Raw genomic sequence first — 24,932 nt, forward strand, 5'->3', positions numbered from 1 at the left:
CAGTCCCGGCCCGTTCCTCATTTTGGGCTCTAACAAAACACGGGTAAGAAATTCAACTCAGAAATCGCTTCACCACAATTTAACAGTACGAAATTAATTAATATGGCTGCCGGAGAGAAATGGGAGGGAAAAAGTGACACGCAAGTGTAAAAAAATGTAGTTTACATTAGCTTGCGTAGAGAATAGATTCGTACATTTGATATGATTTGTATGCATCTTTACATATATATAGATTTGTTCTTTTTGTTTGAAAATTCCGCGAAATTGTATGTATGCATGGTTATATGTATTGGCATAGGACATATGTATATTAGACTATGAAAATTGCACCAAAGTATATGTATAGGGTGATCAATCATGAGGTGCTTTTTTCAATAGTTAAAAAAAACAAAAATGTAAATTATGTTCAAAACCTTTATTTATCATTTGAAAGGACATTCTTTGACATTTATTTTTTGAATATGACTTCATTCAAATGTTGGCCGCAACTACGCTTAAGGTGGTCCATTCTGAAGGTCCAATTTTCAATCACTCGTTCGAGCATTTCGACTGGTATGTCGTAATGTTGGCTTCCAGAGCTTCAATCGTAGCTGGTTTATCAGCATAGACCTTGCACTTCACGAATCCCCAAAGAAAAAAGTCCAAAGGTGTGATATCACAAGATCTTGGTGGCCAACTCATAGGTCCTAAACGTGAAATCAGCTGCTCTCCGAAATGACTTCTCAATAAAGTCATTGTTTCACGAGCTGTATGGCAACAGAACGCTGATTTTCATAATACAGTTGAACAATTTGTAGACGTTGTTGCGGTGTGAGTCTTTCCATGATGAAATGCCAAACGCTGTTCAACAAATCCACGATGACAGTTTGCCACAACTCGCGCGCGATCTGTAAAAAAAACGCAAATGAAAAAAAATTGATCACCCTATATGTATGCATGTTTAGCATACAACATATCTTATAAGGTATATGGTATATATTACCATACATTTTTTCCTTCATATATAATAATAAATTAATAATAAAAATATTAAAACAACAGGTAATAATTAATAACTAGTCGTCACTAATTATAAATTCGGTAAGGATGATGATGATACAATTGGTTTTATTTTAAATTCTTCAAGTAAATCAAATTAATGATCCTCATAGAGAAATGGCTCATTACCATGCACACAGGAATATACATAGATATAGTGTTACAATTGTTGGACCAACCAAATAGTGTTTATTCAATTGTTGGACCAACGGAAATAATATCGTGTACTTAAAAAAAATACTAATACCATCTTTGATCAAAGGATCCCGGAGACCAACTCTTAATTCTAAGTGACAACTTTCCCTTACGCATTTGTTAGTGAATAATTCATCTTTTACACCTTATAGTCCTAAAATAACCGGTTCTCAGTTTTTGGGCTCAACGACGATTCTTTCATAACATTGTCTTGTAATTTAGAATTAGAAATACAAATTTTACACTAATTTTAAAATGTTCAATTAGACCTCATCTATATCACCCAGTCGCATACATATTTCATTGCAATAATGCGAAGCAATACACATATTCAGTCCTAATTTCCTCCATACTCTCATACCTCCGCCTCATAAAAAGAAGTGCGTCCTCAAACAAGTAGTCGTGGGTTAATTTTTTTTTGTCGATATTCCGGTTCGGGATACTGCGTAATTCTCGTTCTTTAAACTGAAAATAAACACAAAATATGTATGATACATTAAAAGCAACAAGAACGGTCATCTTATAGTGTGTATCCTAATACAAGTAATTAGTTATGATGTTTCCTACACCGCTTTAGCCATGCTCACGGGGAGAGAATAGCTTCCTTCTACAATCATTAGCGTCTTTGCCTCCTACTCCCTTCTCCCCCAATTTAGGCGCCAAACCAACATGTCCCACTTAATGTCATAATGAAGGGCATTTCAAAAGATGCACCTAGATGTTGTTTTAAAATAAAACATGTAAAGATTTATAATTTTTGAGGTTTCACTATTTTTGTTCAAAAATATGGCTTCTAAAAATTATAGATGAAAAATTACATCATTGAAATGTCCACCAGGAGCACGTCTACAATTCAAGAGAGCCCGTTGTTGAGAAAGTCGATATATCGATGTTGAAAGTTGTTCAGCCACACTGTGCGCTACTGCAGGAATATTCAGTAACAGAACGTCCAATTTTTGTTCCGCCAGTCCTTTTTCTATCCCCGGCAGAATCAGTTTCTTGAAATTTTTGACCAACCTTTGAATTGTCACTTTATACGTCTTCTCTAAGGGCTCAGACTTTGCCTCGACTTCATTCAACGAAAAATCTCAACCTTCTCCTCCCTTCATTGCAGAGCTCTCTGCTAAATTGACCATGTTCGTTGTGGACCCACATTTTCTTTAGCCACTTAATCTGCCATAAGCTGCGCGCTTAATCCACAGCTGCGGTTGAACTCCCGTTATTTGGACATAGTTTACACACCTCCATAACGCTCATAATTTGTGCAATTGTAACCAGCGCACTACGTCAGTAGTCCCACCGAAGCACAAGCTATACTCGTATGATATTCTTGCCCTCTCGCCCAATGAATACCGTTATCGGAGACCAACCACCCACCTATCACAGACGAGGAGCTGTAATTATCCCACGTAACATCACGTCATTAGGCATATTTTCGCGGGTTAAACTCCTAAATGTGAAGAAGTTTTGCGGGATACTAATCACCTATTCATGTATCCACTCAACCTAATTCATTTCAAACCTGTTTTGTTCAACTCTGTCGAGGTAGCACTGTACTGTAGGAAGCCACTTCCAAAATGTGTAAGACACATAAAGACTAGCCAATTTTATTAGATTTCTATACTGGCAAGGCACATTTGTTGCAGGTATGTGAGTTGCATTTATTTGTTTCGCAATGACATATCTCAAATTAACTTCAGCTTCCGTAAATTCCGATTTTTTGGTAAATTATTATAAAGCTCATTCGTATAACAATGTTTTGCTATTTTATAACGATTAGTTCTGGGTTTTATGATTTCTCATTTATTTATAATATTTATAAGTATAATTAAATATGCTTCACCCTATTTACGATTGCATCATTACTTATACTTAACACTAAGAAATAAAGCAAACAAGTAAGGTCGCTACATTTTAATATTTTCGATACATTTTCAGATAAATTACAATTAGGATACCTTTATTATTATTTTTTCTTTTACGTTTAGATACAGCAAGTTTAAGTAGTGTTTGTTTGTATGCATATACATTTTAGTAACGGCCTTGGTTATGTTCCTAAAATACTTTTATGTGGAATTTTGAGGTGCGTTTATTGTTTGTCTATATGCAAATTAATTCAATAAATAGTATTGTGTACCTAAAAACGTATGGCTAGCCGAGTGAATTTATCCACATTTTCGACGATTTAGACCAGCCGAATAGAATCGTGAGAAATACTGCCTGGTGTTGCATTCATAAGCAGCATTATTTTTTTGCCGCCTGTTCCGTTTTTTCACCTTGATTGAAGTGGTACTGAAAAAGGTATAGAATTTTCTTTTTTACCACGTTTATTTTCCTTTATTTTTAAATACTGCAACATACAAGGGGCTTCTCTAAGCACAAGTGTATGCCACATTTTAGAACAAAAGTCTTCCTGACTGAGTGCTTGGACTTATCCATCCCCCCCATCTCTAGTACATCGTGAGTTGGTGTATATATCGCACGCTATATACATCTTGAGATTTGGATCACTAAAGACATATAGCGGAAAACATTCTGAACTTTTTACTTCACCTATTAATCAACTGGAGTTTTGTGAGGATAACGAGTTTCTAATTAAAACGATACGAATGTACCTAAAGCTGCAAGATGAAGTACAAATTAAGATTCCGCAATCATCAGAAGGAAATTCGCATAAAATTGCATGTACTCGATAGGGTGTCCCTTAAATTTCAAGATCAATATTCTTTTACGTATACCTTCTTAAAAGTTTCGTTATAACCCTATATTGTCTAGGAAGAAATATTACCTCTATTGATAAACGATAACCCGTGCAGACTTGCGATTTAAACTTGTCCATACAAGTTGAATGAGTACTGCGCTGTGACTTGTAACTAAATGCTTTATTTATGATTTTTGAGATTATTAGTGCTCCATTGCTTAGTGCGTAAACATGTCAGTGGAACTAGGGTGTGACAAACAAAACATTTTCCTGGTCGGATTGCCTAGCTATCAAAAAAATGGTGCAAAACTGCCATCTAGTCGACAAGTTCTTGAGAGAGGTACTATTTTACAATATTCGTCAGGTTGAACTCACTGTTAGTGAAAGTGCAAATCTTGTGGTTAGTGAGTTATTCATATATGGGGAAAAAACAAAAATTCCATCAAAGGTATTTCCTAACTGCGTAAAGAAACTTGTTGATTTATAAAGGGTGGTGAAATTTCAAGGGCCGATGTTGAATGTGAACCACACCTAAACGTCAACGACACCGTTGGACTTCTTTCTTTCAAAATTACTATTTGACAACAGCATGCAAACTTTAAACTGATCTCTCCAGAGCCAATCTCATTGCAGTATTATTCGACGCAGAGAGCTGTCGATATACGATCTCACTCACACTTAAGTCTAGGCATAGCGCTGTTCACTCGCACTCACGAAAATATTGTCGAACATCTGGCAGGTAGAAAGTCCCATCAGAACATTCTGTCTTTTTGACAATATTTTTTTTAAATTATAAATAATAAGTGGTAAAAATTTCAACGCGCCTTAAAAACATTTTTTCACTTTTTAAAAAATTATTTTGCAATCACCTGGCAAAGTTTCAGACCCAACCAAATAATCTGGCTTATTTTTTTTTTTATTTTTCACACATACAATTTTAGCGTATTAAATTTTCAAAGTGCCTCAAAAACATTTTTTGCATAGACAATTAATTTTTTTAGTTTAAGGGTTGGTTTAGCCCCGCCACCCCTTAGCCAGGCCTGCGTTTCTGTATTTAGATAACATGAAAAAAGTATTCTAGATGATTTTCATTGTGCCTCAAATACTGCTCAAAAATGCTTACCAGCTCTTAGACTAATAGGGGAAGATCAATTATTTTTTAGTGAAATTGGAGGAAAACGAAGAAAAATCTAGACGACGACGACAGGAAGAAAAGGACAAAGAGAATTACTGGCTGTTGCATCTACTTCCTCTACAAATAAAATAGAAAGTGTAGAAGATTCAGACGAACAACAGATCTTGAATTCTAAACTCAGCGTGCAGGACATTACCTGCCATGACCAAATTTCCAAAAGAGGTAGAAAGAATCTCCTAACACCTAAACTAGTTGCAGCTTTAGATCGATGCCAGTTAAGCATAAGAGACTCCATTTAAATTCTTAATGCAGTGATAGAAGCGCTTGATCTGATAAGCGATGATTTCCCTATTAACAATACAGCATATTCGAACTGAAACTAGAAAATCAAGGGCAGAAGCAATAATATCTGACTTCCAAAACAATGTACCCGAAGTGGTCACAATCCATTGGGATGGAAAACTAGTAACCGGGTTGGATGTACGAAGTTCAAGAGAATAACGTTTGCCAGTTATTGCTTCGTTTGAGGATAAAGAACAGCTTCTTGCAGTATCAAAACTAGAGAGTTCTTCTAGAAAACATCAAGCTAAGGCCGTATCAAAAGCTCTCTTTGACTGGAACCTTCACGATAAAGTACAAATAGAGTGCTGCGGCACGACCGCTTCTAATACTGGCTGTTTCAATCGAGCTTGTGCTATTTCGGAGCAAACTTTAGGAAGAGAATTGCTGTTTTTCGCCTGTCGTCATTATGTTTATGGATTGGTCCTAAAAGCTGTCTTTGAAACCGAGATATTCCAGATATTCGGATGTTCAAAAAGCTCAGGGAAAATTGGAAAAACATTGATTGTAGTAACATTTAACCATATCTTAATTTCATAAAAGAACGTGTCGCCAAGACAGACATTCAAGCTTTGTTAATATTTTATAAGGCAGAATTAAAGGTCTAGTAAGAGATGACTACCGCGAATTGGTCGAACTGTGCGTAATATTTTTAGCAGGAGACAGAGTGGAAAAATTAAAACAGAGGGCCCCCCGGAGCTATATATCAGGCACGCTAAATGGCGTGCAGAATGACTGCGAAGGACAAACATCCTCTACACCATGTTTGCTTATTTGATGCGATATTGTATGTTAAAGCTTGGCTCGAATGCACAGTGGCGATCAAATCATCTAACCAAGATTTGCGCTCCTTGAAGATGTTGAATAAGCAAGTTACTTAATTATTGTGGTATTTATGTGAAGAGACAGTCATTCTATCACTGTTTGTTAATGAAGTTGATAAATTAACTAAAAATAAAATGATTGGCACCTTCAACAGGGACAAAACCTCAGATTTTAGCAAATGTTATTACCCATCGAAGGAAGAACTGGTGCAAAAGTTGTTTTTGGTAAGTTAAATTGACTTTTTGTGGTATTTTTTAATTTTTTGTTGATTTTTTTTTTTTGTTATTCCACTTTTTTTCTTATTTTTTCAGACAAAACACTAGATGATTTCGTATCGGAGAAGAGCAAACAATTTAAACTACGACTGCAGATCGACGACACTTTTCTAAATGAAGATGTGTCTTCTTGGGATAATGATGCTGCTTTTCTGAAAGCTAAAAGAAGAATACGTCATTTGAGAGTTGTGAATGATACTACTTAAAGGGTTGTTAAATTAATGCAAGAAATTCTATATTTGAGCATCTTATAGCATTAATAAAAAATGTAGAGGGCATACGCTACATTCTTGTCATATAAGACTAGGCTGTCTCTACTCGTATATACAAATGTAAATAAGTAAACAAAGCCAAAGTTTTGTTCGAAAGTGGAAGACGACTATCATGATTTTCGGTAGTTGATGAGATCCTACTGATCAATGATTGTTTCCCCCAGCACAAATTCCTACTGATTTGCCTTTCCAGCTATATATGCACTTACTTGCATTAGCGTCCAAAGTCAACTATATTTCTTTGTTTAGCTGAATCTAATAAAGGGCGTTTTCGCTCTTCTAAAAAGTTCAGATTTAATTTAATGACACAATAGCACTTGATTCGATATTGAGACTGGTACTATTAAACTTCTATGGCACATAGTCATAGTCCAACACAAAATCCAGACTTAATTTGCAACGTACTAACAAGATGAAACCGACTTTATATTAGGTATAGTCATAGGCGGCCTTAGTAGCCGAATAGGTTGGTGCGCGACTACCATCCGGAATTCAGAGAGAACGTAGGTTCGAATCCCGGTAAAAGACCAAAATAAAGAAAACGTTTTTTCTAATAGCGGTCGCCCCTTGGGAGGCAATGGCAAACCTCCGAGTGTATTTCTGCCATGAAAAAGGTCCTCATAAAAAATATCTGCAGTTCAGAGTCGGCTTGAAATTCTAGGTCTCTCTATTTGTGGAACAACATCAAAACGCACACCAAAAGTAGGGGGAGGAGCTCGGCCAAACACCCGAAAAGGGTGTACGCGCCAATTATATATTGTATATAAAGTCATAGTATTATATAATACTGGAAAATAAGGGAGTTGTTAATTAGTAAACTGGAATGACAACGCTGTAAAAATAGTGATGTCCTTTTAGGAGGAAAATATTTAATTCCACTGATAAATATAGTTTGGTGCAAGATTTTATTTTTTTATTTATAAACAAGAATCATTAAAAATTAATTTTAAGTAGCGGCTCATATTTTTCTATAAGCCGCTAATTAATTCGACATGTTCTTCGAGTCTAATATATGTGTATATCTATTAACATACCACCTATCCTTAGAGCACACATAAAACAGCTGGTTTGTTTATTCAGATACAGTCATACGTAAATCAGTTGGCTTGAGCGTTGCAGGTAGAAAGAAAAAATTATTTTGAAATATTTTCTAACAGATTTTCAAAAGAATTATGAACTTAAAGTTATGTCCAAGTGACGTAGCATCGGTGAAATCATGTCCAACACACAACTTATTCATCTATGGCTAAAACAAAGTGCAGTTTTAATTAAATTAATTTGATATATGTTACATGTTTCAAGCCAACTCTAATTCGACTAAGACTATGCACCTATAAGTAAGTGAGCTTGGGTTCGATCAGTTTATAAATTTCAAACCAAACCCATATCATTTATTCAGCCTTCCAGCAACGAATACAGTAACAAGATATTTTACGAAACATGCCCACCAAACTACTTATATACGAGGTAAAATACTTCTAATTGCATTACTTATCATCACACAGAAGAGTAAGTCTGTATAACAGAAAAAAAGACAATGGCGCTTCATAATAATCCTGAGTTAGAGCACACTCCAGTTAGAGTAATAGAAAAATATAAAAACGACTTTATTTATTTCAGTTTAGTGCCATGTTCTGCCAAGAGATAACCTTGTGCAAACTTATACTGCTCTGTAAAGTATTGAGTAGAATTACTGTTAAACACGCGCTCTGGCGTTTACTCAGTTAATTGTTTACTTGGAATTATTAACTTATTGTGTTTGATAGTTGGCAAAAGAGCTGAATTTGCTGTATGTAGAGCAGCTAAATGGTCTGTCACAATGGCCAACGAAATTGACTGAGAGCAAAATAAATTATGGTACAAATTTCTAATGAGGCACAGATGCAAAAGTGTACTAAGGTGATGCTTTATTTTTTATAATCGCGAATCTTTTATAATATCGAAATATATTTAAGCTTCCCTTTTTCTATCAAAAGCATAACTTTAACTCCCTAAACATACACAGAAACTTAAATTTCGTTTAATTTTCCAGGATTGGTACCAGCTTTACATGTTTTCGTCGCTCTAGCTTTAGAGGCGAAAAAGCTGACTTTAACTAGACCACGAGTAATATAAAGTGCACCTTTAATTAAAGTATGGTCTAACTTCTTTAGAGCCTATAAGATTAGGAAACACGAAAGGAGTGTTGTATCTATTTAGCTGTTCAAATCTGTATATAAATAAAGTAAATTAAATGTAATAAACGAATGCAGTTTAATCGAATGCTCTAATTCCTTAAAAGTATTTTTTTTTTTTGCAATATGATAATGACTACCATGGTGAAGTGTACATGCAAACAAAAATCGTTACTTTTACTCGCCTGTATCGTTAATCGATTGCCATATAGAAAAGCTTCATTCGTACAAAAAAATCTATAAAGTAGAACTGGTGGTACAGCGCTAAAGTAGTTTACAAGAAACTTGCATTTTTATTTTAAAGTCGTACTCGCATTCCGTAACTTTGCGTAAACACATTAAAATATTAGGCGTAACACAAAAAATTCCACGAATATTTACTGAAAAAGTTGTACGAAATCGTATTACTTTAATATACTTATATATCCAGAGAGGAGTGTACGTTTTTAACTCAAGTGCACACAGCTCAGTACGTGGAAACGAATAAACGTAAAACGTGTATACTGGTTCCCTTGATCAAATGTACCACAGTTGAGTTAGAAAACAAAAATGTGATGAGTTTCTGAAAAAGTACGTAAGTAGCTCAAGTACTTTTACGTCTCACCGAGGGATAGAAGAATAATATTAGATTTGGATAACAAAAACGTGGGGGCGATCTGAAAAAGAAATAGATGAATGTAGGGGAGGTAAGAAGTTTAACGACCACTAAGACTGAAGAAAAATATGTCGAAGGCGGAAAAAGGACGCAAAATTTGGAGTACATTAATAGCAATACATCTTTAACAAGTATTTATGGTGGAGGGAGTAATGATAGGACTTTTGTCATGACCACAACAGAAGGCTTTTATTATCATAAAAAACAAATCTCAACCATACCTAGGTCAAATCTCAAAACTAGGTTTTGAGTGCATCGACCGTATAACTATAAACTCGGAGAAACCAACTATTACCATTTGGGAAGAGTATTGCTGACTTTCTAGAAATTAAATTCGAATTTCGTTCTTCTTTGGAATACTTCGTGACAATTGGATTAACCGAGCTTTGGTGACGATTGTTCGGTAATGGCGTCCGGGAATGACATCGACGAAATGTGATCCAAAGTGAATGTCTATCTCGCCAGCCTTTCACGCTTGTTCACCCCTATTAAATCCAGGACGACCCTTTTTACCACCTGGGCGAAGGAAGTCAAAATGCAGCTAAAGGTGAAGGTCGATGACATACCGATATCGACCGTTAACAGTACCAAAATTTTGGGTCTCACCTTCGACAGTTTGTTCTCCTTTTCAGCGTATACAACCGCAATTGCCACTAAGGTCCAAAACCGCAAAAAGGTCTTCAAATCTCTATCCGGCAGCACTTGGGGCATAGACAAAGAAATGGGGGACATTTAAAGCAATTGGGCGGCCGATACTAAATTGCCCTGCCTAAATCGCCTGACACTAGTGATTCGCGGTGCACAAAGCTTCAGATCTACCAAAATACTGCTATCAGGACAGGCACGTGATGCCCCCTGATTTCTCCTCTACAACACCTTCACAACGAGACTTCCATGCTTCCGGTCAAGGAGCATGGCAAGCAATTTCTCCAAAGGCAATACTGGTAAAATTATCCCTGCAGAAATTTGCTGGAGCCTAATCCACCTCCCAGGCAAGTCAGGAGACATCTCTTCGACTACACCAATGAGATCCTGCACCAAGCACAACTGCAACTACTAGACCTATCAGTATATAGACTAGGCCGGGTCGATTTGTGGGGCGGCAAAAAATCGCCCATTGCTCTGTGAAAATCATATACTAGGGATCAAAATAAGAAACTTTGCCGAAGGAACCATACCTCAAAAACGAATTCTGATGTCCCCCAATTTGGGTCGAACTTTTGGGTAGGGGCCTTCTTAAGAAATGCGCGTTTTTTGCAACCATTTCAACTATTAAGGTATCACTGGAATGCACCGCAACCCTTTTAAACAATGAAGGTATCACTGTGCCACAATTGCAGATCGTAAAATTGCTTGTGCTGTTTTTTTTAAGCAGCCAAAAGACACACCAGGTAGAATTGAAATTACCATTTCATTCTTATTACCTCGTCTCGTAGACCATATATAACGCAACAGTTTTTGTGAATGCATTAAGTCGTTGTGAAGAGCTCAAAGTGTAAAGTGCTAATTTCAGATAAAAAAATATTTCAAAAAAAAATAATAAGTGAAGTGACCATTCCAAATCAAAAAGTTTACATTGAATCCTTCATTCTCTACACCGCAAGATGAAGCAACTACATCAACAACTATCGAAAACCCAATGAGTCTTATACCCAAGCATGATGTTACTGTTTTTGGTGTGTCTACTGATTTAACTGATCTTAATTTACCAACCCATCTGGATATCTTGAGGTATTATTTTTACTTAAGCGAACGTGCTAAAACAGAACAAAAAAAGTTTTCCCATAAATCATTCACTATTCAAGTACAAGATAAGTTGATTGGAATTTGGGAAAAACTTGGTATGGAAATAATGCTGAAAAAAAGTGTATTTAATAAATTGAATAAATTGCTTGACAAGTATCAAGAGCAAATCAAGAGAAGAAACAACACCCAACAATTTACAGAGTATGTAAAATCTCTGGAAACAACTTTTTACATTGGAATATGTAAATGCGATTTGAAGGCAGCTCCATGTGCATGCGGCTGGGTTCCCGAACGCCTCAAAGAGTTCATGCACGATCAACATAATCAGAGAAGACTAACAATGGAAGACTAATTTGTGATGGAAACTGAAGAGCAAGGAGCGACGTCTATGTCATCAATGCCAACATACCAAGATACCGATGATTCAACATACCCACTGCCACCGGTTCAAGAAGATATGGATAGAAGCACAATACACAGACAGATACGATTATTTTAACTTTGTCTTGGTATGTGACAGATTTGGTGTGCCTGACAGAGTAGCATCAGCATTGGGAACCGCTCTTTTGCAAGATTTTAAAATTAAAGATAAGCATGGGAAACCTCTCATCATGGATAAATCGAAAGTTCGCAGAGAAAAAGAGAAACGCAGACAAGAAGTGCTTCGCAAACGGTTAGATGATACCAGTTTGTTAGCGTTTTCATTCGATGGCAGAAAAGATGATACTTTAACGATAGATAAAATTGATGAGAAGTATCATACTAGGATGGTAAAAGAACCTCATCTTGTTATTTTGAGAGAACCCAATTCTGAATTGATTGGTTACGTAAGACTGGAACATGAAACCGTTGAATACAAAACAACCAAATTAAATGGTTTTTTCAACGATAAAAATATATCACTGGATGCATTAATTGGAATATGCACTGACAGTGAGCCAACAAACACTGGCCCACACGGTGGAATTATACGACGATTCGAATTGCTGTTAAAAATACCATTGCATTGGTTTGTTTGCCTTCTACACTTCAACGAACTTCCGTTTCGGCATTTGTTTGAAGCTTTGGATAAATCAACCAGCATTGGAAGATCGGCAACCGGAAAATTGAGCCGTCAAATCGAAATTTGTGAAACTCTTCCGGTATTTATTGCTATCACTCATTTATTATAATTGTCAACCATTTTTAATTATTTTATTATTATATATTTTCAGGTGGTGGACTGCTTCCAGAAAATTGAGTTGCAAAATATGGCCCCTGCTCCAGAAAAAATTGAATTTTCCACCGATTCGAAGTACTTATACGACATGGCCCATGCAATTTCTTGCGGCGTGATTCCGGTGGATCTGGCTAACATCAAACCAGGGAAAATTGTACACTCTCGGTGGCTCACCAAGGCCGCTAGATTATTGCGATTATATGTGACAACGGAAAATCCAGATGCAAATTTAAGAATTCTGGTTGAATTTATAATTAAATGTTATGTGCTAATGTACTTCAATATCAAGTATTACAGCTCTGTCGTGTACGGCAGTGCATTATTTTTCAAGTTCATTGGTTGGTCACGATTTCTAGAACCTCGTTTACGCAAAATTGTCAATCAAGTAATTAAAGATAATTCATATTATGCGCATTCGGAAAATATCCTGTTATCAATGTTGTTTGATGATAACAAAGATAAGCGCGACTGTGCCATCAAGAAAATTCTACGCTATCGAACCGATGTTGACGAGCCAATGGAACTTAGAGTTTATAAAAAACCAGATATAAACTTTAATTGCACAAGTTATACGGAAATGATCCATTTGAATGATATAAATATCGTATTTGAACCACCATTCACGCGAAGCATTCCGTACGATACATTGAAAGAATATTTAAATCAAGATGATCCACCGTTTAATGATCCACAAATTCCATCACACATACAAGGAACGGAACGACATGTTCAATTGCTAGCTAGCGTTTCCAAACGGGTTATACCGGAAAATGTAGAGGCTGTTATGGCGACGACATTAGAGAGCCGTGCGAAATTGCCCAGACTTGAAAGTAAAAAAGACTTCAAACAATAATTTTTTTTAGTTTCTTTTCTATAACTCACTTAAATTAATTTTTTCATTTACATATGTTCTGACTAAATAAATTTCTTAAGAGAAAAAATAGATATTATTATAAATAAATAATAAATATTATTATAAATAAATAAAAATAAAGAAAAACATAGCCATTTAGCTGATTTTTCCATGTAAAGGCCAAAAATAGTGATATTTTGAAATGATTGTATGGGGAACCCCGCAGGGGAGTTCCAAGGGGTGTGCCAATGGCATGGGTGGATCGGCCGTCCAAGGTTAGTGGGGATCGGTCATACATTTGGACTCGATTGGAGCACTCTAAATGGGTCAAAGTGGGATTTTTCGTTCGACCCAAATTGGGGGACAACAGAATTCGTTTTAGAGGTATGGTTCCTTCGGCAAAGTTTCTTATTTTGATCCCTAGAATACGATTTTCACAGAGCATTGAGGGATTTTTAAATCGGCCGGCCCTAATATAGACAGACATTAAACGACATTCTTCGGGGGACTCTCATCACCATCCGAAACTCCCGACCCCCAAATACCGTTATCGGAGTCCCACCACCACCTACTGCAGACAAAGAGCTACCGCTACCTGGCGAGACCCGCGTAACTTTAGTTGAATTACGTTCTGGACATGGTAGCAGGGTAAACTCCTAGGGAATCGCAACGTAATGTTGGTGTTGACTTAAGGGATTATACACAGTTAGAATTTAAAAAAAATCTATATATTTTTTTAACTTTATTTTCTTATTTAAGAATACACACAGAAAACTTAATATCGTTCCGGTGAATATTTTCGATGTTATACGCAAATTTGAAAAGGCGTTCAAGAGTACTTGAAAGTACAACTTCAAATTTTAATTGCGATTTTCTCAAAATGGTGTTTTCAAAGTCGGTGATCAACATTAATCGAAAACGACTAAACCGATTAGTCTAAAATTTTAACACTTCTTAGCTTCTTAAATATATTTTTTAGTAATAAATCGAAGATTTTTTCTCACCGATAAATATTCTTTTTTTACAAACAATTGAAGGCCGAAATTTTGGTTAAAAATGTATTCTCTTTTTAAGAAACCGCCATTTTGATTCAGCTTATTCCTTTGGTTAATTACTAGATTTAACATTACTTTAACAAAACTAGATTTAACATTACTCTAACGAAATCTGTTTGGTTTTTTTAATTTCAGAGGATCGAGTTCAGCGATATAGTGATCACAGCAAAACTTCTTTTTTGAAAGGAACTCCCGGAAATCAGCTGCAGTTCCTTTCCAAATAAATCTTTAATATTAATTCTAATACTAAGTCTTAAAATACAGTTAAAAGACTAATATATTATGTTATGTGTACAAATTTTTAGATCAATAAATTTAAAAGTTTTCTCAGAAAAAATTATGGAAAATTCGCTTTTTTCTAACTGTATATAACCCTTTAATAAGTGTTTTGCATAGTTACAAATTATGATAGAAATAGCATCTTAAATAAAGCTCTATTTGTAGAATAAGCATTTAATTTGTTTTAATTCAAGTCTCATACGCTACTTTAAGGTATGGCCTTCGAAAGCAGAAATTTCGAACGAACATATCTTAGTATATGGATCATTGATTAATAATACAGGTGGATATAAATTAAAAAAATATGGCTAATGACTAATTGTAATTTACTAGGCATTATTTACCAGACTATAAGTTTTAATCTATGTTATGTCTATATCGGCGTAAGCGAGCACTATTTTCTAATTTTGGAGCACCTGGTGGCGGTGTAATATCATTGTTAATCGTATTTTCAGATGATTTCAGTTCTGCAACCGTAGTGCACAATAACTCTTCCTCGTTATGTAAAAGGGGTGTCGTGTCTTGCTTTTGTATCCGTCTTTGAGAATGGTGCCGATTACTGGAATTTGAAGTGCGAATGTTAGTTTTAGAATTATGCTCGTTAATTTTTCCAGTGTGCGATTGGGCTTGAAATTCTTCACTGTTATCCAATGACTGGTCTTCGAAGTGTCCTAATAAAAATGTAGGTATACCACGAGTCCTGTAAAAAAACGTAGAACATAACTTAAATTCAAAAATCGTTACTAAAAATCAAAGACATTACCTAATAGCATGACGGGAACGTGGTCTTGCAAAGCGTAGGCTTAATTGACAAGGATCAGTAACGTGCTTATCTGACTCCCGCCTTCTTCGTAAAGCTGTAAAAAAACATTGTTACGAGTTTTATCAAATTCTAGGAAAATCTTTCTAAATCTTTGATTTTAATGTTTTACTGTCGTTAAAATTGCACATTAATACAAGAACAGGTACTTATTCTAGTAAACTATAAGTTGACGCACGTTTTCCGCCACAAACTTTTTCTGATTATCAGTATTATTCGATTGAATACCAAATTTTCGTCAGGAGTTGAATACTTTTCGGTACATGGGATATTGGTTTACAGAACCGTTTTCGACACAAATTAAGTTTTGTGAGTATTCAGCGGATTTCCATATTAAAAAAATGTTAAAATAGTGAGCATTTTTAATAAGAAAGAAATGTACATTTCAGAATAAAAAATTTCATTTGTTAGATTTAAAGGTTGTTTTGTTATTTAATATTTACAAATATGCTTTAAATAAATATGTTTACGAAGTACAAAAATTTTGACTGAGATTCTTTGAAATATTAGGTATTTAAATGTTAAACTCAATTAATTGTTGTTTTAATAAAAAATTCAATATTTGTGTTACGGATATTAATCCATAATAGTTCTTAGTTGTAAAATTTAATTATAATTGGCGCTGAGGATGGGGCATGGCATATTAAATGAGAGTACAGAACGATTTAAAAAATAAAAAATGCCATTACAATTTAAAAAACTTAAATTCCGTGAAATAAATCAAAATACAATATTTTAAAAAAGCGATTGAAAAGGACCAGACCAATGTTGCGGAATTCGAACCAAATTACGCAACTATTAAAATAAAAAATATGCGTATATATATACTATATATGGTATTTATATACTAATACTACAGTAACGTTGTAAAGGAAGCCCCTCATTAATTGAAAAAAATATATTCGTAAATACTATATACATGTACACAAGCATGTGCTCTTAACTGGCTTTCATACAAGATTCGAATTTACATATGTAACCACATAAATGAACTCTTAAATCAACAATTGTATGGAGGGGAAACAAATCAACAATAAATATGCCATTCAATTTAATCATTTCTTAAGGGTTATACCGACTTTAACCTGATGGTGGAAAAACTGTACATGTCTAGAACTTACAAACAGTTGGCGCACTCGCTTATAGGCACCCACATCACTGTTAACAGTAATAATTTCGAGGTTGTAAGAAACTTCGTTTATTTACGAACCAGAATCAACACCGGCAATAATATCAACGTTGAAACTCATTGGAGATTCTTTCTTGAAAATAAATACTACTTCCGACTAAGTATGCAATTGAGTAGTAAAGCACTCTGGACAAACAAAAATTATACTTGGAAGTCTCTCATCATACCCGTTCTATTGCTTGGGCCATGACAACATCCGATGAGACGTCATATGGAGTGTTCGAGACAAAGATTCTGCAGAAGACGATAGGGGCGAATTGTTAAACTCAGCCAAAATCGCCTAAGCCGTTATCACATGAACAAAAAGAATGTGCTAATAACGTAGAAACAAGCTCTATAAAGATTTTGAATTTCTTTGAGGTGAAACAATAATTTATTAATTTGAGAAACGAGCAAGTAGCATAAAAAAGTACTTCTTATATATTCAAAACATTATTTGGGTAAAAGTCACGATACTTCATATTATCATGTTAATGGTAAATAATATTCGACTTATATATGTAATAGGACTATGAATAAGTTCGTGCGGTTTTACAACAGATGGCGTAACTTGATTATTATTCCATCGATCCACATTTCCAAACATTCATTGGAGAGCTACTGTCGTAAGGCACAAACGTCAGTATAAGTTTTTTATTTGAAGCGTAAACAACAATATTTTTACCACACTTGAAAATGTCGAATTTCGTGCCAAATAATGTGTTTTTGCGGGGAATTCTTTAATATGAAGAAAAAAGCAGCCGAAAGTCATCGTATCTTGGTGGAAGTTTATGGTGAGCATGCTCTAGCTGAGCGAACGTGCCAGAAGTGGTTTGCACGCTTTAAAAGTGGTGATTTTGGCTTGGAAGACGAAGAACGCGAGGGTGCGCCGCCAAAGTTCATGGATACCGAATTGGAGGAATTGCTCGATCAAGATCCGGCTCAAACGCAAGAAGAGGTTGCAAAAACTTTGGGAGTTGATCAATCAACCATTTCCAAACGTTTAAAAGCCATGGGAATGATCCGAAAGGTAGGCCATTGGGTGCCGTATGAATTGAAGCCAAGAGACGTTGAACGCCGTTTTATGGCATGCGAACAACTGCTTCAACGGCACAAAAGAAAGGGTTTTTTGCATCGAATTGTGACTGGCGATGAAAAGTGGGTCCATTACGACAATCCAAAACGTCGGGCAACGTATGGATACCCTGGCCATGCTTCAACATCGACGTCGGCGCAGAATATTCATGGCCTGAAGGTTATGCTGTGTATCTGGTGGGACCAGCTGGGTGTTGTGTATTATGAGCTACTGAAACCGAATGAAACGATTACGGGGGATGTCTACCGACGACAATTGATGCGTTTGAGCCGAGCACTGCGAGAAAAACGGCCGCAATACGCCGATAGACACGACAAAGTTATTTTGCAACATGACAATGCTCGGCCACATGTTGCACAAGTGGTCAAAACATACTTAGAAACGCTCAAATGGGATGTCCTACCCCCCCCCCCCCCCCCCCCGCCGTATAGTCCAGACCTTGCGCCATCCGATTACTATCTCTTCCGATCGATGCAACATGGCCTGGCTGACCAGCACTTCCGTAATTACGATGAAGTCAAAAAATGGATCGATTCGTGGATTGCGGCAAAACCGACCGAATTTGTCACAAAGGGAATCCGTGAATTGCCAGAAAGATGGGAAAAAGTAGTAGTAAGCGATGGACAATACTTTGAATATTAAATTTGTAACCATTTCCAAAGTTCATGGATACCGAATTGGAGGAATTGCTCGATCAAGATCCGGCTCAAACGCAAGAAGAGGTTGCAAAAACTTTGGGAGTTGATCAATCAACCATTTCCAAACGTTTAAAAGCCATGGGAATGATCCGAAAGGTAGGCCATTGGGTGCCGTATGAATTGAAGCCAAGAGACGTTGAACGCCGTTTTATGGCATGCGAACAACTGCTTCAACGGCACAAAAGAAAGGGTTTTTTGCATCGAATTGTGACTGGCGATGAAAAGTGGGTCCATTACGACAATCCAAAACGTCGGGCAACGTATGGATACCCTGGCCATGCTTCAACATCGACGTCGGCGCAGAATATTCATGGCCTGAAGGTTATGCTGTGTATCTGGTGGGACCAGCTGGGTGTTGTGTATTATGAGCTACTGAAACCGAATGAAACGATTACGGGGGATGTCTACCGACGACAATTGATGCGTTTGAGCCGAGCACTGCGAGAAAAACGGCCGCAATACGCCGATAGACACGACAAAGTTATTTTGCAACATGACAATGCTCGGCCACATGTTGCACAAGTGGTCAAAACATACTTAGAAACGCTCAAATGGGATGTCCTACCCCACCCGCCGTATAGTCCAGACCTTGCGCCATCCGATTACTATCTCTTCCGATCGATGCAACATGGCCTGGCTGACCAGCACTTCCTTAATTACGATGAAGTCAAAAAATGGATCGATTCGTGGATTGCGGCAAAACCGACCGAATTTTTCACAAAGGGAATCCGTGAATTGCCAGAAAGATGGGAAAAAGTAGTAGTAAGCGATGGACAATACTTTGAATATTAAATTTGTAACCATTTTACGTCAATAAAGTTTCAAATTTCGAAAAAAACCGCACGAACTTATTCATAGTCCTATTATTACTGATGTACAATGTACAGTAGCCAAAACCTGGAAAAGAAAATAGTTTTTCAGTGATGGTGTTTACTGTTGCAGAGAAGTTAATTTGATATGGATTGTTTATTTGATCCATCTTTATATGAAAAAGAAAAACACAATTAAGGAACAAAAATGAATTTTATCAAAAATATGAAAATCTTTCTGCGACGGAATATGATAGATATCAGACGCAAAAGCCTATTAATTCTAAGAACTATAGTTTTTTTCAAATAACAGTACTGCTACTTGGCAAGCTTTCCAGTGAATTTCTGCTACGAAAAACCTCATCGTAAAAAACAATTTGTCATTCGGAGGCGACATATAACTGTAAGACCCTCCATTTGTGAAAAAATATCAACACGCAACCACAAATAGCAGAAGGAATCCAGCAAAATACCCAATAAAGGGTGTAAATGCCAATTATATAATATATGTATATATTAGAGTGACCCTTAAATTTAAAGTTCAATATATTTTTACGCATACCTTCTTAAAAGTTTCGTAATAGCCCTATGTACATATATTGTCTAGAAAAAAATATTACCTCGATTTATAAACGATAACTCGTGCCGACTTACGATTTAAACTTGTCCATACAAGTTGCATGAGTACTGGGCTGTGACTTGTAACTAAATGCTTTATTTATGATTTTTGAGATTATTAGTGCTCCATTGTTTAGTGCGTAAACATGTCAGTGGAATTAGCTTTGATTGCCTAGCTATGAAATAAATGGTGCAAAACTATCATCTAATCGACAAGTTCACTCAGTTCTATTTTACAATATTCGTCAGTTTAAACTCACACACATATACTTTTTCGTGCATAACTCCCAATCCGTAATTAAAAAGCGAGATTACCCATACATAATTTCTCTCCCGAAATCTGAGTTTATAAAATAATCCTAGATTATAAAAATACTTTTTTACATACAACCCTGTGTTTTCTATGTTATAGACAATAGGTCTGTTCATGAAGCAAATAGTTTGTAACAATTGTTTCAAATTATTACGTTTTGGTTTTCATGTACCCAAAAAACTTGCAAGGCAGGGAAAAGTGAGAAAGCAAAACGACATTTCATTTTTAAGGGGAAGTTGCAAGTTTTTACTGGATAAATTTTTACTTGTAAGAATTTGTAAGTGAGAAAAACAGCTGATCGCAAAGTAAAAATAAACGCGAATTAAAATTTGTGAATTGCCAGCTAATGGAATGTTCTTCATCTGACAGCGAAATTATTCAAGCCAAATTATTGTGGACAAAATGATGCCGGTAAAGAAAAGACATTTGTAGACATAATTCTAAAATTATTGTTAGGTATTATTAACTATGTATTCATATTACAGAAAAAAGCGTGTGTCTATAAACGATTTGTCCTCTTATTACTTATTATAAAATGTAATATCGAATTTCGAATGCGTATTGCTGCTATAATGTTTTGAAACTTCAGTAAACGTCGTTTACGGATTTCATCCGACTGTTTATTACTAGCAGCCAATTGCGTAATTAAATTAGATATTCCTTCTCCTTGTCTTTTCTTCATTTTTTTAATAATAATTCAACAAACCAAAACCTCCAAAATTTCCACCAAACCAATTTCTATGAAGAAACCTTTCAAAGCAGTTTTGACAGCTGATTATCAATTTTGGGCGTAATCTGCCATATTGGAACGGGTAGCTTAATTTTGTGGATTTATTTCTATTTACTGCATATGTGAACGTACTTTTAGTCAAAGTGCAAATCTTGTGAAGTGTAACCAACTTCAGATGCATGTTCATCAGCTGTCTGTTAGTTGGTTAAATGACAGTCCAGAGTATGGTTTAAAAGCATGTGGAAGCATTTTGCCGAGAGTAAACGCGAACAAAGAAAATCAGTAATCAAACGTTATAATATGATTGTCTGGAAAACCACAACCAGCAATGGTTCCTGAGATCGAGCACCTTACAGTAAATAAAGTTTTTGTTTATCGCACCATTACTGGTTACAATAATACTGTTAGGATCGCAAAACGTCATGGAGGTGGTCATCAAAAGGCTGCAATGTCACGTGAAATGGTTCAAAAAGTAAATAAGCGACTTGAGCGAAATCCCCGACGAAGTTTAAATCAAATGGTGAAGAACTGAAAATATCTGACCGTAGCATCCACCGTATACTGTAAAATGATCTCAAAGTCAAGCCTAACAAGATTCAAAAGGCGCATGACACCAAAACAGCAACAAATCAGACTTGAGAGAGCGAAGGAGTTGCTTCGCTTGGCCGAATATGGTCAATTTCCGAAGATTGTGTTTTCTGACGAGAAAATATTTCAAATTGAGCAATTCGCAAACTCCCAAAATGATAGGGTATATTTGACCGACCGCTTATACGAGAATTTGAGTCATCGATTGGCAATCAAGAGGCGCAGATGGGCGCTCTCCAATCGTTTTCATCGAGCCTGGCGTCAAGGTAAATGCGAAATATTATCGGGAAAGTATTCCGGAGGTTGTTATGAAGCCGTGGGCAGACAAACTTTTCGTTGGCAGACCATGTACCATGTTTCAACAGGACTCAGCACCATATCACAAAGCTTGAGCTAGCCAAGAATATCTAAAAAACAACGTTTCGAACTTCATAACGGTCACACAATGGCTCTCACATTCACCAGGCGCGAAGCCGATGGATTATTCTCTTTGGCCTATTTTGGAGAGCAAGGCCCGGAGTAAACGATTAACCAGTCTTGAGGCGCTGAGAAATGAAAAAGCAAAAGTTGGTCACATCGAACAAAGGTAAATCGATTCTTAATTTTGTATTATTTTAACACATTTTTTACTTTAATTGAATAAAAACAATTTTCCAAACTAAATTAATGGCCTTTTTAATTGGTTACACTTCGAGTGTCGAACCATGTATATTGGATAAAAAAAATACCAGTCTAACGGTTAGACGCGATAGAAGTGAAACCTTCCGTAAAACAAACTGAGAGAGAATGAGACGAAAGCAGCATTAGGGGCGGGATAATTATAGGTTCATTATAATATTGCTATAAAGTTCATATTTTATTTTCTTCATTTTATTATTATTCATCCTCAATGTTTTCAATTTCAACAAATGATACGAGTGGCTTATGATAGCTAAAATATGATACAAATGCTTTGGTTTCGATGTTGTCAACATGTCTTTGAAATACCGCGTCAATGGTTGTTTTTGATCGTGTTGTCGATTCAGTGCGATTGTTACACATTTTTAAATTGAATGTTGTATTGAGAAAGTCAATTGAAGGAACCGCTGTGTCCAATGCAAAATTTACGTTAAAATCGCCACTTAAAATCATTGGAACTTTATCGTAATCTTTTCTAAGTATCCGCGATACTTCTGGTGTATACTTTATTAAATTTTCGTGAATGAATTCCGTGATGCTATTTATTGATTTTTTTTTCTGTCGATATTTACGACACTTTTCTGCATTATTTTTCGGCATAATTGCGGTAAATATTTAAAAATGAATATATTTACGAATATAAAAATACACACGCGGTTGCTATTATGAGCGTCCCCAGCAAAACCTGCGTGACCGAAACTCTAACACAATTACATTTTTTTGAATGTTACAAACACATATGCACGCAGGTTTTGCTGGGGCGTGACCGAAACTCTAACACAATTACACATATGCACTCGTATTTGTTTGAAACTCGACTTTTTTTTTGGTTCTCCGTCACCTTTGGAAAATGTGTAAACAGTAAGCAAACTTTATTCAAATATTTTCCCTCATTTTTGCATCAGTAAAATTAAACAAACGCCGTAGCCGAATGGGTTGGTGGGTGACTACTATTCAGAATTCACAGAGAGAACGTCAGTTCGAATCTCGGTGAAAACACCAAAATTAAGGAAAACTATTTTTCTAATAGCGCTCACCCCTCAGCAGGCAATGGCAAAACACCGAGTGTATTTCTGCCATGAAAAAAAGCTCCTCATAAACATATCATAAAATAAAATAAAATAACTGTATGAAAAAAAATGTTTTCTTGTGATTCGAACCAAGGATTTTGGATCGGAAGCTCACATTGCTAGTCGCTCGGCTACCGCGCCATGCTGTCGGCGCTGGCCTAAAAGTTATTTAGTTCGTCGCTACTTTTATATCAACATATAATATAACGCTTCGTAGCCAAGAGTGTCGCTTTTTTCGTTTCACTTTTTCTCAAATCACTCCCAACGATTCTAAAGAAGTTTTCACTTCAAAAGGAAGATTTCCAACAACGGCATTTCCTAACTGCGTAAAGAAACTTATTGATTTATATCATCTTTGGAGAGAGTTACAAAAAAATTGTATATTAAGATTAAGATAAATTATTTTTTAGTGGAACTAGGTCGTCCGGGATGCTTAGGTGGTGTAGACAAAAAAATGGAGGAAAAAGAACAAAGATCTAAACGACGAAGACTGGAAGAAGAGGAAAGGGTTGTAAGACTAAGAGAATCACTAGCTGTTGCATCATTTTGGTCCTGGTAGCGACGATTTGCCTATTAACAAATCCTCGATTCAACGAATTCGTACTGAAACTAGAAAATCAAGGGCAGAAGCAATAAAATCTGACTTCCAAAACAATGTACCCGAAGTAGTCACAATCCATTCGGGTTGGATGTAAGAAGTTCAAGAGAAGAACGTTTGCCTGTTATTGCTTCGTTTGACGATGGAAAACAGTTTCCTATAGTATCAAAAGCTCTCTTTGACTGGAACCTTCACGATAAAGTACAAATAGAGTGCTGCGGCACGACCGCTTCTAATACTGGCTGTTTCAATCGAGCTTGTGCTATTTCGGAGCAAACTTTAGAAAGATAATTGCTGTTTTTCACCGGTCGCCATCATGTTTATGGATTGGTCCTAAAAGCTGTCTTTGAAACCGAGATATTCCAGATATTCCGATGTTCAAAAAGCTCAGGGAAAATTGGAAAAACATTGATTATAGTAACATTTCATAAAAGAACGTGTCGCCAAGACAGACATCCAAGCTTTGTTAATATTTTATAAGGCAGAATTAAAGGTCCTGTAAGAGATGACTACCGCGAATTGGTCGAACTGTGCGTAATTTTTTTAGCAGGAGACAGAGTGGAAAAATAAAACTAAGGCCCCTCGGAGCTATATATCAGGCACGCTAAATGGCGTGCAGAATGACTGCGAAGGAAAAACAGCCTCTACACGATGTTTGCTTATTTGATGCGATATTGTATGTCATCTAATCAAGATTTGCGCTCCTTGAAGATGTTAAAAGAGTACGAAAAAGTTGACGCAACAATTTGTAAAGCTTCTACATATAAGCAAGTTTAGTCAAACATTGTGGTATTTATGTGAAGAGACAGTCATTTAATCACTGTTTGTTAATGAAGTTGATAAATTAACTAAAAATAAAATGATTGGCACCTTCAACAGGGACAAAACCTCAAATTTTAGCAAACGTTATTACCCATCGAAGGAAGAACTGATGCAAAAGTTGTTTTTGGTAAGTTAAATTGACTTTTTGTGGTATTTTTAATTT

General features: G+C 36.0%; 1 protein-coding gene across 1 annotated transcript in view; it reads right to left on the reverse strand.

Moving 5' to 3' along the window:
* Positions 1-1,290: 1,290 nt before the first annotated feature.
* LOC129250861 (tau-tubulin kinase homolog Asator-like) overlaps positions 1,291-24,932 on the reverse strand; it is a 188,148-nt gene continuing 164,506 nt past the window's right edge. The window contains exons 5-7 of the mRNA XM_054890467.1: positions 15,525-15,618; positions 15,178-15,461; positions 1,291-1,698 (exon numbers count right to left, since the gene is read on the reverse strand). Of these exons, the coding sequence (XP_054746442.1) occupies positions 1,694-1,698; positions 15,178-15,461; positions 15,525-15,618 (383 nt within the window). The 3' untranslated portion in view covers positions 1,291-1,693. The remainder of the gene's footprint in view (positions 1,699-15,177; positions 15,462-15,524; positions 15,619-24,932) is intronic.

The sequence above is a fragment of the Anastrepha obliqua genome, chromosome 6 (genome assembly GCF_027943255.1).
Source record: "Anastrepha obliqua isolate idAnaObli1 chromosome 6, idAnaObli1_1.0, whole genome shotgun sequence".
Taxonomy (NCBI): Eukaryota; Metazoa; Arthropoda; class Insecta; order Diptera; family Tephritidae; genus Anastrepha; species Anastrepha obliqua.